The sequence below is a fragment of the Pectinophora gossypiella genome, chromosome 20, assembly GCF_024362695.1.
Source record: "Pectinophora gossypiella chromosome 20, ilPecGoss1.1, whole genome shotgun sequence".
NCBI classification, from domain to species: domain Eukaryota; kingdom Metazoa; phylum Arthropoda; class Insecta; order Lepidoptera; family Gelechiidae; genus Pectinophora; species Pectinophora gossypiella.
The window spans coordinates 343812-360381 of NC_065423.1; the positions used below are offsets into that span (position 1 = coordinate 343812).

The 16570-nt window shown below is 38.3% G+C and overlaps 1 protein-coding gene and 1 long non-coding RNA gene across 2 annotated transcripts; both read left to right on the plus strand.

The window, feature by feature from the left end:
- The first annotated feature begins 1353 nt into the window (after positions 1-1353).
- On the plus strand, positions 1354-7644 carry LOC126375896 (carboxypeptidase B-like). The gene is made up of 8 exons (XM_050022983.1): positions 1354-1503; positions 2371-2583; positions 3270-3366; positions 3785-3886; positions 4170-4385; positions 4816-5031; positions 5404-5616; positions 7076-7644. The coding sequence occupies exons 1-8, from the start codon at positions 1430-1432 to the stop codon at positions 7238-7240; spliced, it is 1296 nt and encodes a 431-aa protein (XP_049878940.1). The 5' UTR covers positions 1354-1429; the 3' UTR covers positions 7241-7644.
- Positions 7645-9169: 1525 nt separating this feature from the next.
- On the plus strand, positions 9170-14504 carry LOC126375960 (uncharacterized). The gene is made up of 2 exons (XR_007567657.1): positions 9170-9329; positions 13295-14504. It is a non-coding gene; the product is annotated as an uncharacterized LOC126375960 (long non-coding RNA).
- The last annotated feature ends 2066 nt before the right edge of the window (positions 14505-16570 follow it).

The window sequence follows — 16570 nt, forward strand, 5'->3', positions numbered from 1 at the left end:
GTCCTATTATAGTATATTATGTCCTTATGAAAAATAAACATTTTACTTACTAACGTAGCTCGCGAGGTTCCTGCGTTAGGCATCGGCGGATGACATACAAGTCAATACAACCTTGCCTTCTTAAAACCACGGACCATTAAACTGCAGTAAAGCCTAACAACAATGAAGAAAGTATCTGTTTAACGTTCTTCAGCAAACTCGCTTACTATGCTTCACAAGTAGACCAATATAGAGGCTCAGGCTTGAGATACACCTCAACCACTGCATATCTTAAGATATTACAACTATTAAAGTTTCTACGCATCGCGAACAATCGTTTATGTTAAATTGGTGGTTGGTTGGTAATCAAAGGTGCAGTCTAACAGACAGGTAGACAGTCACAACTTATGTAATCTATACACATTGTCGCCTTGAAATTAAAAACCTCGTAACCGTTGATGTCAAGTACTAAGATGGTGATGATGAAACTTATGGTGACAAAAGATCAGCCTATCGCCTATAACAACTGTCCATCATTATAGAAAGAACAAAAAATCCCTTTGGCATTTTACGTACATTTTATGCTATGCCCGGAAAAACAAACAGCTGAACATGTTTTGTTTTTTATTTCTCCCAGAACAGCATATAAGTTTACTAGAATACTTTTACACAATGAGCAGTCAATGAGCTATCTATAGAGCTAAGGCAAAGGACGGGGAAGTGAATATTTGTACACACAGAATGTTCGCTCACGCATGCGTGCTGTTTCGAATGTTCTCTGTAAACATACTTCCGTCAGGCCGACCCTCGATCCGGACTCCGCACCAACTTTATATTACTTTTCACGCAATATTCCCATTTCAGATGTTTGAATGTTTATGTAAATAACTTTGTGAAAGCTTTTTGAGTTTCCGTTATGTTTATCTCAACTATTACTTTTTGAGTTTTGTAACTTTTGTAAGTTTATTAAGGAGTCATAACTTGTATTCCGAGGTTTATTTTATTTCTGTTTTTGTTTGGTCTACTTTTAAAGTAACAGAGACCGTACCTTATTTATAAAATGATCTTTCACGCATTCATTGTTGAGTTAATTACCATACAATTTCATAATACATTGCAAAAGGACGTAGAATAATAAAATCATTGAGTTGACCTTCGACAATTATTACAGATAAATTTATCTTTAATAATTACTTTCCTAAATTAAAATAAGTGATTTTGGTTTGATTTCACTTTAATATTTTTCAATTAAACACAATGTCTAATGTCTCGACTGTCCTGAATCAATTATAATTATCATTAAATTCATAATCGGAAGATTATAATATCCATTTATCAGTATCATTATTGATAAACGCGATTAAATTATATTGGTACTATTGTAGTAATCTTTTGATGGTATTCAGGGTACGATTACAAACCGTCAGTAGGCTAATTGTGGTGAGGCAAGATGACCATGTTGGTCGTATTTCTGGTCGGCTTCTTGGGGCTGGCTAGTGCAGGCAAACATGATATATATGCCGGGTACGTATTGATAATTATTAATTTATGTACATCATATTCTTATTAACAAAAAAAAAAGTATAAGCATAGCAGCAGCAGCAGCAGCAGTTTTAGGCAGTTTAAAAGTAGCATGGAAAACGTTGCACCGAAAAGAGCGTGGCTCTTAAATTGATGAAGATGATTTTCTTATTTCATGATACGGGTAAAAAGAGAAAATTTAAAAAGTATAATCGCATTGAATGTAGAGAAAGCGAACGTCGTGTCTTATAAGGAAGTGAAGGAATTGGCTTTTGATAGACTTGAATGGAGAATGCTACACCGACAAGAGCGTAGCTCTTAAATTAGTGATGTGATATTCACATTGGAAGATTACCGGTAGTCATGAGGGGGTTCAAAATATTGCAATTTTTCAATATTGCTTTCTGAGGCAAATGCCAAATAGCATTATTGCTTTTTAGATGAATTGTTTCGATGTTGCCTTTTAAACGCCTCTGATTTGTCCAATGTTCGTGTATTGGGATTGTTGAGGATGATAAGTATAATTGACACCAGGACAGCTGAGGTTGGTTATCTACCTCACAATACACACGATAGAAAAAGATAGGTTATGCTATAGATATATAGGATAGGCTCTGTAGGTATACAAGCTTTGATGTTGTCGTTTGATATTTTTAAGTCCTTGAGGAGCATGCCTATTCTAAACTTCTGTCGTGTAGGTTTAATTTGATGAGATAAATTTTGTGGTATTTTTTAAGAAGTTACACAGCGCGCTAGTGCCTTGTCTCTGCATGGTTATGAAGAACTTAGAAGAGGTCTTGTGGAGTCACTTTGCTTTATGAAACAAGACAAAAACACTAACCTTTTGTTAACTCCTCGCCCATCCTCCAGCTACACAGTCCACGGCGTGGTGATCGACAGTCTGGCAGCCCAGCACCTGCTGCATCAACTGGAGTCCGACTTCGACCTGGACACGTTGCAGGATGGAGCTCCTCCGGACAGGGACGCTTACATCATGGTCACACCTGGAAATAATGAAGCATTCTTGAAAAAGCTGGATGAGAATGGTGTCAAGCATTACGTTGTGGAAAGCAATGTTCCGAGGTAAGGGAATATTTTATCATCTTGTGACTTCAGACTCAGAAACTCTCAATCTCACTACTCTTCAGTTTATTTACTGTCCGTGGAATGGAAGGAATAAACAAAAGAAAAATAAATAGCTAGTTGGACATCTAAGTACACATGCACAATTTAGTTATAACTAGCTTTCGCCTGCGGCTTCACTCGCTTTAAAAACAGGGTAACACGGTTTCCCTTTCCTTATGTACCAATTTTTACCTTCCTACCTTGAAAACTACGTAAAGTCTCATAAAAAAATTAACCCCTGTTTGAAGGGGCTGGGGGCAGATTTCCAAAAAAATATATGTACAATTTTTTTATACATAAGTCACAAATAGTCCACATACCAATTTTTAGCTTTCTACAAAATTCCACCCCCATTTTAGGGAAGTGGGGAGTTAGAAAGAGACAAAATATATCCTATGTCACTCTCCATTACTTCAACTATCTCCACTTCAAAAATCACGTCAATTCGTTGCTCCGTGTTGCCGTGAAAGACGGACAAACAAACAGACACACACATTCGCATTTATAATATTAGTATGGATTGCATCACATTGTTCTTCAAAATTATTAGTACTTTTCTGGTCAACAAGTTCAATATTTAATCACCAATAACTTTACCAAATACAAGAACCTATACGTATAAGTAAGTGTTCTGTTTAAACCAGGTCTCTGGAAGAGTTCGACGCGGACATGATGCGCTTCCACAGAAGCAGGGCAGGCAGAGAGGCACAGCCTTTTGAATACTACCCCCGACATGATGAGGTACATATACATGGGTCATACACATTAAGGCCCTATCTCACTAGGGCACAATAGTGACGGATTTGATACCAGGTATCTTGTTGGTTGCGTAACCAAGAGCATACATTTTGCGGGTAGTTCTTCGTGCACCGGAAGTCAATATCATTACCGTGAACGCAAAGATATCCCAGAATCTTTTTGTTTTTTGGCAAATATCCAGTTAGAAGTTGTATATATCGCCAAATTACCCAAGTTCTAAATGGAAATTTACAAAAAGACCAAATTGGTAATGGAAGATCACCGGTGTTCAAAGACCTACCTTGGCGACCCTGGAGGAAGATAATCTCCTAGTGAGATATGTCTCTTATTATCGATACTCTTCGCCGACTCTAGCATTGATGACATTGTAAATACTTACATGTATGTGGTGCTGTAACAGGTCAACGAGTACTTAGAGAAAATCGCAGCAGAGTATCCTGACCTGGTCTCACTTGTCACTGCGGGACCGAGTTACGACGGCAGAGAAATCAAGTATGTCAAGGTAAGTAGCATAATAATACGAGATAATTACCCGACTGCGGCGAAACAAAAGAAGGATTATGTGTTTGACCGCTATGATTGTATGTATGTATGCACGTCTGTTACCACCTAACTTCTAAACAACTATCTAGTCAGAATTTAACAAATGAGGTGTCGATCTTTATATTCAATATTGCCAAATATTGATTGCATACTTAATAGAAGCACATTATCATAATAAATACGACACTACAATAATATATATAAAATATATTTTTTCGACCTTAACCTAATTCCTGCCACAGATATCAACAACAAACTTCGAAGACGCTTCCAAACCCATTTACTTCATGGACGCGATGATCCACGCGCGGGAGTGGGTAACCACTCCGGTGTCTTTATACTCCATCCACCGACTGGTGGTGGACCGACGAGAGGAGGACGAGGACCTGCTGGAAGGCACCGACTGGATCATCTACCCTGTCGTCAACCCTGATGGATACGAGTTCTCTCATACCGATGTAAGTGATACCGCGATCGAATTCGGGATGTTTTAAAGAAAAAACTAGGTTATGAGTCTTCTACGCAGCAAGTTTTGAAGAGAATGCAAGCAAGAGCGAGAAATCCATAGGACTATCTTAGACCAGCGAGAAATATGAATGATCTTATATGTACGTAAATCGTACTTACCTACATAAGATCTCCTTCTTCTGGGTGGTAAATGACTATCTCTTTAAACCTGGCGTCAGTATCGACGGATTGGTATTGTAACTGTATGAGTCTATTCCTGAGATATTGTATACAAATAAAATAAAATCCAGAGATGTCTTTGATGAGAGTGATAGAAGCGAAAGTGATGAGTCAGGATCGTAGAAAGTGAAATTCCGTGGTCTCTGCCTATTTCAACGAGATCTTATGTACGTATGTAAACAAATAAATGTTTTCTCCCAGGAACGACTCTGGCGCCGCACTCGCTCCACCAACCCGAACCCCGACACCGAGTGCCGCGGCGCCGACGGCAACCGCAACTTCGACGTCGCCTTCAACACCACCACCGGCGTCTCCTCCAACCCCTGCAGCCAGCAGTACGTCGGCGCTGGACCCTTCTCCGAAGTCGAGACCAGATACATCAGGGACGTACTCCACGAATACCTTCCCAGAATTCAGGTCCAAATTCATTTTTTTTCTACCACGTACTTATCAAAGATAAAGATATTGCATTATTGATTCGACATCATTAGCAACGTGTTATGGCTGAGGACAGGAATTGACAAGAAAAACCCACAGCAGCACAAAGATCTTTTAAATGAATGTAAACTTAACAAGTGGTCAATATAACACTACGCTCTTTTATCTTTTAAATAATCAATAATTTTAATTAAAAATATGCAGGGTAAAGAGAAGGCCTTTGCTTTCATTGTCGAAGAGTATACAAAATTCTTTGAGGGTATACGCACGATATTTAGCTTTCACAGTTTCTCGGTACAGAGAGATATTTTAATCTTCGTTTTGTAATAACACTGCTGACGTTTTCAACAGGTCTATCTGAACATCCATAGTCACGGCAACTGGGTGCTGTTCGGGTTTGGGAACCGCACTCTCCCGGCGAATGGCGTTCAGTTGCACCACGTGGGGGCCGTCATGGGGGCCGCCATTGATGCTGTGAAGCTGCCCCAAGCGCCTTTCTACAGGGTCGGCAACAGCGCCATGCTGTTGTATCCTACTTCTGGGTCTGCGCAGGATTATGCTCAGGTACTTTCATCAACCCATAAGCATGGGCTTATTATAGTCATGGGACTATAATCGCATTTTGGTTAGTCAGGGGTACATCCGTCGCAAGATGAATTACGTACCCACACCTCACCGAGCTTTCTTTTAGACCAACGTGATAAGTACTGAGCCGTGTCAAGTATACTTATTTTTGCAAATTAAAAAAAAAAGCTCATTTATTGTGACACACATGTATAGTCATGAGTAATATCATGTACCCGCTTTAGGACCCTGTCGCACTATCATATATGACATTTAATGATACTTACGGTTTAATTTGTCAACAAAGTTAATGTGACATGGTATCAAAGTGTATACATATTAGTACTCGTGTCCGTACAGTGGGTAGATGTTACAAAGTTAATAAATAAGACCGCTGAGATCTGCCGGTAGGCGTACAATTAAATTTGGTGAGACGAAAAGTTACAGTGTTTTAAAAAAGAATTTGTTTTCCGTGGTTCGGAGAGCACGATAAGCAGTCGGTACTGGCTACTATTTACTTAAGTAAGTGTGTAATAGTTACACTAGCCATGTTCCAAGCCTTTGGCTGCTCAATAGTCACCCTGACACCAGTGTTGATGAGGTTGGTCACTGACTTCACAGCCCACAGGAGAAGGATACATCTATACCCAGCAGTGAAATGTCCCTATGTATCTTTTTTAATGACTCACATGTTATCATACGCTTGTCAGTTCCTGTATGTATTCTTCGCCTAAGAAATCTTCCTTTTTAGTTCATCTGTTTTCCTACTAGTAATTGATATTGCAGAAATATCAATGAATAGGAACAAACACATGTACTTACAAATATGTAGACATAAACATAAAATAGTTTTATCGATTAAGATAGATAGGCATGTTGGAACTGATAGAATGTAATTCTTTGATAAAACTTTACAACGAACGTACACGATAAAATAAATATGTGTAAGATTACACGTATTTTCGTAATGCACTGAATATTTACCAAACAGTACGTGGACCACGAGGAGCTCGGTGGCGCAGCGGTAAACGCGCTCGGTCTGCGATTGTTGAAGTTAAGCAACTTTCGCAAAGGCCGGTCATAGGATGGGTGACCACAAAAAAAAAGTTTTCATCTCGAGCTCCTCCGTGCTTCGGAAAGCACGTTAAGCCGTTGGTCCCGGCTGCATTAGCAGTCGTTAATAACCATCAATCCGCACTGGGCCCGCGTGATGGTTTAAGGCCCGATTTCCCTATCCATCCATAGGGAAGGCCCGTGCCCCAGCAGTGGGGACGTTAATGGGCTGATGATGATGACGTGGGCCACGCGTTATATAATCTCACGATTATATCCAAAATGGGGTAGTCAGAGGTACATCCATCGCAAGATGAACTAAGTCTAAGCCGTGTGGACAAGTCTGTAAAAGCTCGGTGAAACACTTCACCGAGCTTTTACAGACTTTATCTTTTTAATTTTCCAGCACATCGGCGTCCCATTCTCGTACACCCTGGAGCTGCCGGGCTACAGCTATGCGTTCCAGGTGCCCGTGACGTACATCGGGCAGATCACCAGTGAGACTTGGGTCGGCATCGCGGCGCAGGCGCGCCTCGCCAAGCTGCACTACAATGACAGGATCAGGACCTAACACAACAACAAATACTTTTCACACACAGGAGATACAAAATTACCAACAAACGAGAAATGAAAGGCGGCCTTATTGCTATGTAGCAACGTTACTGATAGTGTGGTTTTAAGGGAATAATTCTGTGGAAAAAATAAAGTTAAATATACTAATTATATAATCTAATTAATCATTCAACGATTGACTACTTAATACAATTTTGGTTATGTACTTACTCGTGCTGATTCCTCCATTTCATTTAAATATTTTTTTTTATTTTACCTAGACACATCATTCAACAAACAAAATATTTTTTTTTTACTTAAGGTTCGTTTACATTAGCCACACTCTCATGATGGTACGCAAATGGAACACATCTTCTACTCAGTAAAAGCATGATATCCTAAAATATACAAATGTCCTTCTTCCTTTCGTGTTTTATTCTGAAATAATAAGTATTTCTTTCTTTCCTTTTTCTTTATTTGCTAAATATGCGAAAAGCAAACTCGAAGCTTGGAATATAATGAATGTTAAACCACAATTTGCTTAGAGTAGGTACGTAACTGAATTACATTTTTGCATCGCAATTCTTGGTTTTGCTATTCCGAGAACGCTATCGTAGCAAAATGTTTTACCTGTATGGTTTGTTAGCGGTGCCTGTTGGAAAGTAAAAAATGGTTTTATTTTTATCCGCTGTGTATTTAACAATGCATTAGGATAACGATGCGATGTGGTATGTCAAAAATAAACGTAAAGCCTGAATAATTAGTCTAAGACTAAGGAAAGCTGGGGTTTTAGAACTAGAGTCTTATAAAGAGAGTTAGAGACAGAACCTACTCTTGACTCATGACCACTAATAACAAATTTTAAGAGTTTCATGTTGTTGCTTACTTACCCTCCTATTAATTACGTAACAATTAATAAACTATTAACGGTATTATACGAACAACGTGAATTTAATATCGCAACAAAAAAGAGAAGGGCTGATAAAATTGCTAAAGACGATTACTTTCGAGCGTGTCAATTAAAATTATTAAACGAAGAAATATCTTTAGGCCATTTCATTGAAATGTTAAGATAATATCTACAAGCCTTTTTATTTCATGTCATGTTTCTGTTAAATATAGTATAATTTCGTAAATAAAATCAATTTTAATTTATACGCCGATAAACACAGCACTACTTATAATGACAAGTCAGGATGAAAGGTGTTGTATTGTTAGCGGTGTGACAAACAAGAAAAAAAATCCTGTTTCTCATACTGGTGTGGCAAGCTGGTGTGACCACGAGTCCGGAGGGCTTATTTTATTCTTATTTGTGGTCTCTACCTACCCCATCGAAAAAGAGGCGTGATCTTATGTAGGTATACATGTATGTGTATGTAGATAATTATGATATTTATTCACCTTCCAGTCTAAGAGAAATAAATCGTATTGATAAAATAATAGTTAGGCACATTTAAAAAAATACTGTAAAACTTGTATGTCTGACCTACTCTCGAAGTCTCGACTCTCGACTGATAATAAAATTCCGGGAATGCCGCAGTATAAGGTCGCGGCGCGCGCGCCGACCGGAGTGACGCGTGCGCACGACGTTGCCGCTCTAAGCAGCACATGTCACCTGACGTCATTTTACCTGGATTCCGACAACGTGGTTTCTACTGACTAACTACCAGTATTCATTAAACCCTGACACATAATAGGTACCTACATCTGTTTCATGTGTTTCATTTCACATTGTTTGAATTCCACTTTTAATAGCTATACCTCACAAGAAAGTGGTTCTTATAATAATGAAGAAAGTTAATACATTAACTTCAGTTACGAAATTTTCTTGTAAAAAATACTTTGAACCGATGTCAGAGCTCTTTAAAAAGTGGTTTCGGCACAACACCTGGTGCAATGTTGCCAGCTCGCGAGACACCGAACAGGTTTGCTCTCTTTTGTCCCTCAGTCACTTCATTCACCAGTCTTGACGAGGCCCTCTGCGCGCGTGCCAAATTATATGTTTATATTTTTTATATTCATTTTCATCTTTTTTGTGCAGTGATTGATAGATATATAGAAATATGTTTATGTCATATCAAGTGATGGCTACGTTTGGAGTCTCTGCTGTAAGTACCCACTACCTATCTCTACATTCATGTCGTTTGATTATCTGTGGTGTTTTAACCACTGTTTTGATATCATGTACATGGATGTCATTGTTTTTTGTTACATGCATTGTCTGAGAATACTGGAAATGCATTTGTTCGATATTACCTTGGGCATTTCATAGAAATCCATTATGAAGTTCCCGATATAAATAACACAAGCATGATACCGATAGATTTAAGCATTAGGCTAGAACTTTCTATCATACATCATAGGTACCTACATCAATTTTATCTGTAGTCTACAATTTGTAGTTTCTCTTGCTATAAAATGTCTGCAAGACTACTTTCTTGCAAATAACAAGTTCATAATAACTGTTACTTTGTTAAAATAAACTCATAAACATAGGTACCTATATAACCCAAACAACCTATGGTAGTTCTGTGCCTACCATAGGTTGTTTGGGTTATGTAGGTACCTATGTTTATGAGTTTATTTTGTGTGGAGGAGGTACGGTGGATACTCCCTACTACTATTTTTTTACAGTTATTATTATAATTCAAACGTGCAATGTTCTTGCCAAATGACAGTCATACCTACAAAGCGATTGCGACAATGAACCTACCGGGAATCACCCCAGACCTCCAGATCGTGAGTTTACGCTTTAACCAGTAGACCACGTAATAAAATAGTCTCAAAAATAAAATAGCAAGTACATCAATTTCATTGATGCTTGTGTGTATAAAACGGAACCTCCTTAAAAACTGGAGGGTTAAAAGGGCCACATCAAAACAATTTATCAAAAAAAGCAATATTGCAAATTGCGCAGTTAAAAGTAAGATATGTATTTGTTATTTGTGCAATACGAAAAAAAGGAAGCGCGCAATGTCAACAAATAGCAATATTGCTTTTTTAGATGAATTGCTTTGTTGTGGCCAATTTAACTCCCCTAATAATACATTTTCTAGTAGAAACAACGACATCATCAAAGCTTACTTAGTACCTAATCAAACTACAGTAGACGACACGATATTACAAGCTTGTAGCTTTACATACTGAGCACCGTATGTGCACAGTTTATCCACAAAACCAGGCGAGGCATGCACAGGCAGAGCTACTTCGCATACTAATATCAAACTAATGTAACCAAATACGTGAAGACCCGCAGACACAAAGTCTATCTATGCTTCGCCCGAGACTTCGCGAACATCCATTGAACTAAATTCGGGTTCAGACAAATGCTAGTCATTTACACAGAAATATCTTTCGGCATTTAAATACCACGTGTGTTATGTTACCGGCATTGTAATGAGGAAGCCGAACAATATTATGTTTCAGACAAGTATTAACGCATTGTTCTGTCTGCAGCTGTTCCGCGAAATCCATTTCTAATGAGGCAATTTATTTTGAGGTAATTTCTAAATCAATTAATAAGATATTCTAAACTGTGGAGCAAGCGAAAGTGGTGTGTAAGTGAAATTCCATGGTCTCTGCAGGAAATAAGCGTGATCACGACTATTTCCAAATTGGACATACACCCATCGCAAGATGAACTAAGTACCCGCACCTCACCGAGCTTTCTGTTAGACCAACATGATAGGTGGTGAGCCGTATCGTCTATAATGGTCGAGCCAACTGTGTTAGTGAAAACGTTATGCGTGTCGTATATTTATGTGACTAAACTAGAACGTACGCATAAAATCTTTCAACTAACACTATGTACCGCATTATTAAGATATTCTAAACTGTGGAGCAAGCGAAAGTGGTGTGTAAGTGAAATTCCATGGTCTCTGCAGGAAATAAGCGTGATCACGACTATTTCCAAATTGGACATACACCCATCGCAAGATGAACTAAGTACTCACACCTCACCGAGGTATACGTACATGTCATCATCATCATCAATTTAAGAGCCACGCTCTTGTCAGTGCAGCATTTCCATGCTACTTTTTTAGGGAAAAATAGGGCAGTGGTTTCCCTCCTGCTTTCCGCCCCGCAGTACTCTGTCTGACACCAGTGGGATGGCGCCCAGAGTAGTCTATTACAAAACCGTACTAGGACTCCTGTCCTCCGCTTCTGTCACGTACACGTATATACGTACATGTACCTGTACTTAAATTAGAGAAAGAAAACATCTAGAAGTGTGTATACTGAGTGGCTCCTCTGGGGAGTATGCTCTGTAGCGGAGCCACTTTAATTCGTTATTTTCTTTCTTATTATAGAACGTACGCATAAAATCTTCTCACGTACACTATGTACGTAGTACGTCTCTCTCTTTATTTAAGAGCTGCGCTGTTGTCGGTGGAGTAATCGCCTCCATTTTCATTACTCCATAGATAGGGCGTGTAGAACGGTGGTTGCCCCAATCGCCTTCCGTTCCGTAGTACACCGACCAATTTCCCAATCGGTGATATTCTAGTTAGAGCCCTACCAGAATCCATTTCCTCGGTCTCCAACCAGTACTGATACCGCTGCTGCCCGACATCAGGGGTGCGCTTTTGAAGTAGCGGCGCCAACTCGCTACGTCACAAAATCGTCATAGAACCTAAGTAGCATTTTATAGGTAGGGTTTTTGTACGTAGTTTACATTAAACTATAACTTTTTCAACTCAATTGGAAGTGTTGGCCCCACGACAGAGCATCACACGTAATTTCAGGTATATTTCGGTTTAAAGCTGACTAATCTTGTCAGTGTTCAGATCACGTCCATCAAAGTAATCAGTAATCAAGTCACACGTAATCACTCTGTCGATGACATAATATTCCTCCTAGTTCAGCAATTCACAGAAATGTAAACTGTTAAAACTCTTAGATCAAACACGAAATGAGACAACTTTATTCATTACACAGAAATCACTTTTATGAAGTAAGGCCTCTTATACATGAGTTGGGGGGTTAAATTCACACATGGAAGCAATTTATCTTAAAAAAACCATATTGCTATTTGACATTTACGCATATATAAATAAATGCGCAATGTCAACAAAATGACAAATTAACAACATTGTTTTTTAGATGAATTGCTTCAATGTGGGTTTTTTTCGCTAATGCCTAATACTTCTTTATTGACAAATTTTGCGTCAATCTTACAAGACTTGTATCCCATGTCCACAGTTTCCAAAGATACCGGCTCCGCCTAGTTTGGGAACCTCTGTTCATTTTGTAAAACTTATAAATATTGTACCCTACCTCAAACATATGCCTTATTTCTTTTTATATTACTTCTGCTAGTAAAAATATTTTCTGTTTTTGTTTTTTTTGGTGGCTTTTTTAGCTCCCAAGAACCGTGTTGTTGGTATAGTCAACTGCAGCTGTCGAAGCGTCGCAGCTTGCTGACGATACAACATAACATAAGCCCACGACGTGCCAATTGGGGTATTCAGAGGTACATCTATAGTAAGATGAACTAAGTATCCACACCTCACCTTTTTTTTTGACGTGAGTTTTCTGTAAGACCAACGTGATAGGCAAGCGTCCACTAATATCAGTACAAGGTTCTGTCGACAGCAAAAAGCTGCATATACGTATAAGAAGCTAGTGTGTGTGTGGGCTAAGAGGCAATGAGAATGTTTATATCAAATTGGAGCGTGTACTCAGTAATTAGTTGTGTACAACTGTGTACAACTCATCAAGTTGGTAATGGCGAAGTTAAAAGTGTTACCGCTCGTCAGCTCCACTCTGTTGTGTACTTAGACTGAATGTCGCGGTAATTAGCTCTGTGTTCGCGTTCGTAATCACTGATGCGCCTAATTATGGCAGGGTTACCTTGTTTGGCTTATTTTGTCTTCTCTGTACCTAAGGTATATCGTATCGTATATGCCTCTGAATTGCGCACGTTAAGCCGTTGGTCCCGAATGCCTACATACACAACCCGCACTGGAGCAGCGTGGTGGAGTATGTTTCATATCCCGTACGGTTGATGGGGGGGAGGAACATAAGCTATTTACGTTATGTGATATTGATTAAATTCTCTTTTTTGTTCCAGCTCCTCTCGTTCGCACTCTCCACGACGCTACTGCTGGTACTGGCAGCCAAGAGGGGGTACCTGCGAGCGGGCTACAGACCCAAGGGAGGGCAAGTCTTACTCCCTCCTTCTCAGCCGAAACCCATCATCGCTGAACTCACACCGCTCAAGCAGTAGTTGTGATTGTGATGGACTTGGGAGAACAAGTCTTCGAGATTTCTAGAGTAATCAAGAAACGCAAATTATTATAAGCGACCAAAAATGTGTGTTTAAAACTTGGTTTAGCAAGCATGGATGTGCAGATTATCTGCGGGCTAACATTTATTATTTATCATAATGTGAATGAAGAAAACTGAAATTACTTAATCTGTAAATTATAATGTTTAAAATAAATTAGGTATTAGATATATATAAATTCTTCGCCACGTAACAGGAAGCAACAAAATCCAGCATTACCAAAATGTTACGACAAAATCGACCTCAAATGTAACACTGGTACCCAAAACGTCACATGTTTCAGAGCACAATTGTAAATCACAGAATGTGACTTATATTTTTATGTTTCCGAATTGGAATAAAACTGCGGAAGGCGTCCGGTGGTCGGATTTTATCGGGGTTTTACTTATTGGCAGCTTCGAGCGCCAACTTCAGGTTTTACACTCGAAATTTTTAGGATTTTATTCGTACCACGAACTTTTCCAGCCGTACAGGTGCATAAAACGCCAAGGAATCCGATTTTCATGCTTTGTCTGTGTCCTAAAGTATGTTTTCTAAGATTGCGAGCTAGAATATTGACGATAATATTATGCATAAGGTTACATTGAAGGAGGTTTGATAGTAAAGCAATAGCGCGCTTTGCAACATCGTATGTTCATGTGATCTGAATTTGTTTTCAAATTGTTGCACCAAAATTTAAAAGTTTATAACTGATTGACTGACTTTTCGAGTGTACAGACAAAATTGTTGCGAACGTTTTAAAAAAAATAACCTCTAAAGGTATGAGAGGGATTCTAAATGGATTAAATTGTGCAACTAGTATTATAACATTCTCGAATTTTTAGAATAGAATTTATATTTATATTTCAAAAAGACACATAACATTACGTATTATTACCTGTATTCTGAAGTATTAAGGTGCCATGTGAATTCCAAAATTGTTTATTTAATTGTAAGTGTTGTGATATCGTGTATTTGTTCTTCGCGTCGGTTTTTAAATAAAATATTAAGATTATTTTTGTTGTTTTCTTGGCATAGCGTAAAAGTAAAAAAAGAGTCGATTTACTATTCACTTTGAATAGTATTCCCAGCATTTCCCCGGAGAGCTATTTACGAAACTGACCTACTCCCAAATAAATAAACATAACTTAAACATACAGAAACAGCCTATATACATCCCACTGCTGGGCACAGGTGTTCCCTCAATCAACCGGAGACACGTGACGTCCATGCTTCGGAGGGCACGAAAAGCTGGGCTGTTTAGCAGCAAAATACACCCACCAACACGCAGTTGAGCACCGTGGTAGAGTATGCTTTATACCCTCTCTGGTTGATGGAGGGGAGTCCCTCTCAAATGAATTACTTAGGTACCAGTTTTTTTAATCTAGAACACAGCAAAAGAAAGAAGTCCTCAACCAATAAAAAGAAAAACAAATGTATTCTTGACAAAAAGCGGCATTTCGGCCTAGGCTGAAACACCTGCCAGTGATAAAGTGACCATCCTTGAGACTAATAGCAGTTTTCAGCCTAACAACAGTCTGATATTCAGGACAGATCGCTATCCTTACGAACAAAGGCAGACCTTGATTTTAGCCAGACTTTTTCCAACTCCAAAGGACCTTTTTTGTCGGATAAATGTTTTGTGCTTTAACTACAAGACATTTGTTTGTCTCATAGTATTAAGTAAAGCATACATACAGGGTGTTAGTGACATCGTAACGAATACTCAGAGGGATGATTCAGACCATGATTCTGAGTTAATATCAAGTGGAATTTTCCGTCGCAAAATTCATGTTATTTTTTTAGTTTTTTTTTTAATTATTTTCAATTCTATACTTTTGCGATGGAAAATTCCACTTGATATTAACTCAGAATAATCAGCTGAATCATCCCTCTCAGTATTCGTTACGATGTCACTTACACCTCATACAAGTACATACAGTAGCCATACAAGTAGGTATGGGTGTTAGTGACACTGTAACGAATACTGAAGGGGATGATTCAGACCATGATTCTGAGTCGATATCAAGTGGAATTTCCTGTCGGAGAAGTCATGAAAATTTTAGAGCTTATTTAAATTATTTTCCGTTCCATACTTTTGCGACGGAAAATTCCACTTGATATCAACTCAGAATTATGGCCTGAATCATCCCTCAAAGTTTTCGTTACGATGTCACTAACACCCTGTATATACATTGGGGTAGGTAGGGACAACGGAATTACACTTACAATAAAATCTTTATTGCACAATCACACAAAAAAAACAAGTAGGACACTACGATCCTGAAACACGAAAAAGTAAAGCTTTCTTCATATTAATTCTACTTAATTACATACGAGTATACGTTCATGTTAAAGTATTCTCTTGAAAATTAAATGCCACGCGAAGTACTATTTGGTTTTGGTAGCTATCAAAGAACTATTTGGAATTAAAATTACTTACTTATTACTTAATCACTTATTTATTATTGGTTTGGTTAATGAGGTTGGACATTAATCACACAAGTTGTCACTCACAACACAACTCACATGATAGAAGAAGATAGGTCTATCGACAATCTCATTTTTTGGTAAGGCACAATATTGTCTAATTAGAAACATGAAAAAGAAAAAGAGGAGAGAGTAAAAAGAAAGAAAAATGAAAGAAAGCTGTGTGAAAGAGAGGAGGCCCAGCAGTGAGTGGACATAGGCTAGTAGATAGATAGAAAACATCTACAGCCTTTGACTGTGTTTTGTCTAACCTAACCTAACCATAATAACTATTATGACACCATTTTATTGGTGTACAACATTTTACAGGTGTACAACAAACTACCGACACATATCACTGACGCACCGTCATTGCCCTGTTTTAAGTCTCGACTCAAACGCTGGCTTCTTGAGCATATGTTCTACAGTTATAACGAATTTATTTCATTTAACTCATAATTTTATTTTAATATTTAAGAATGACTTCTTTATTGCGCTATTGTATTCATTTTATGTTTATTATTATTTTATTTTGTTATTAATGTGTAATGAATGATACCAAATGAATTATTCTACTAGTAGAATGTAACCTAGATTGTATACGACGTAATG

Coding starts and splice junctions, on each gene's coding strand:
- LOC126375896 (XM_050022983.1), top strand. CDS start 1,430: ATGACCATGTTGGTCGTATTTCTGGTCGGCTTCTTGGGGCTGGCTAGT. Junction 2,584..3,269: donor GTGGAAAGCAATGTTCCGAG/GTAAGGGAATAT, acceptor TGTTTAAACCAG/GTCTCTGGAAGAGTTCGACG. Junction 3,367..3,784: donor ACTACCCCCGACATGATGAG/GTACATATACAT, acceptor GTGCTGTAACAG/GTCAACGAGTACTTAGAGAA.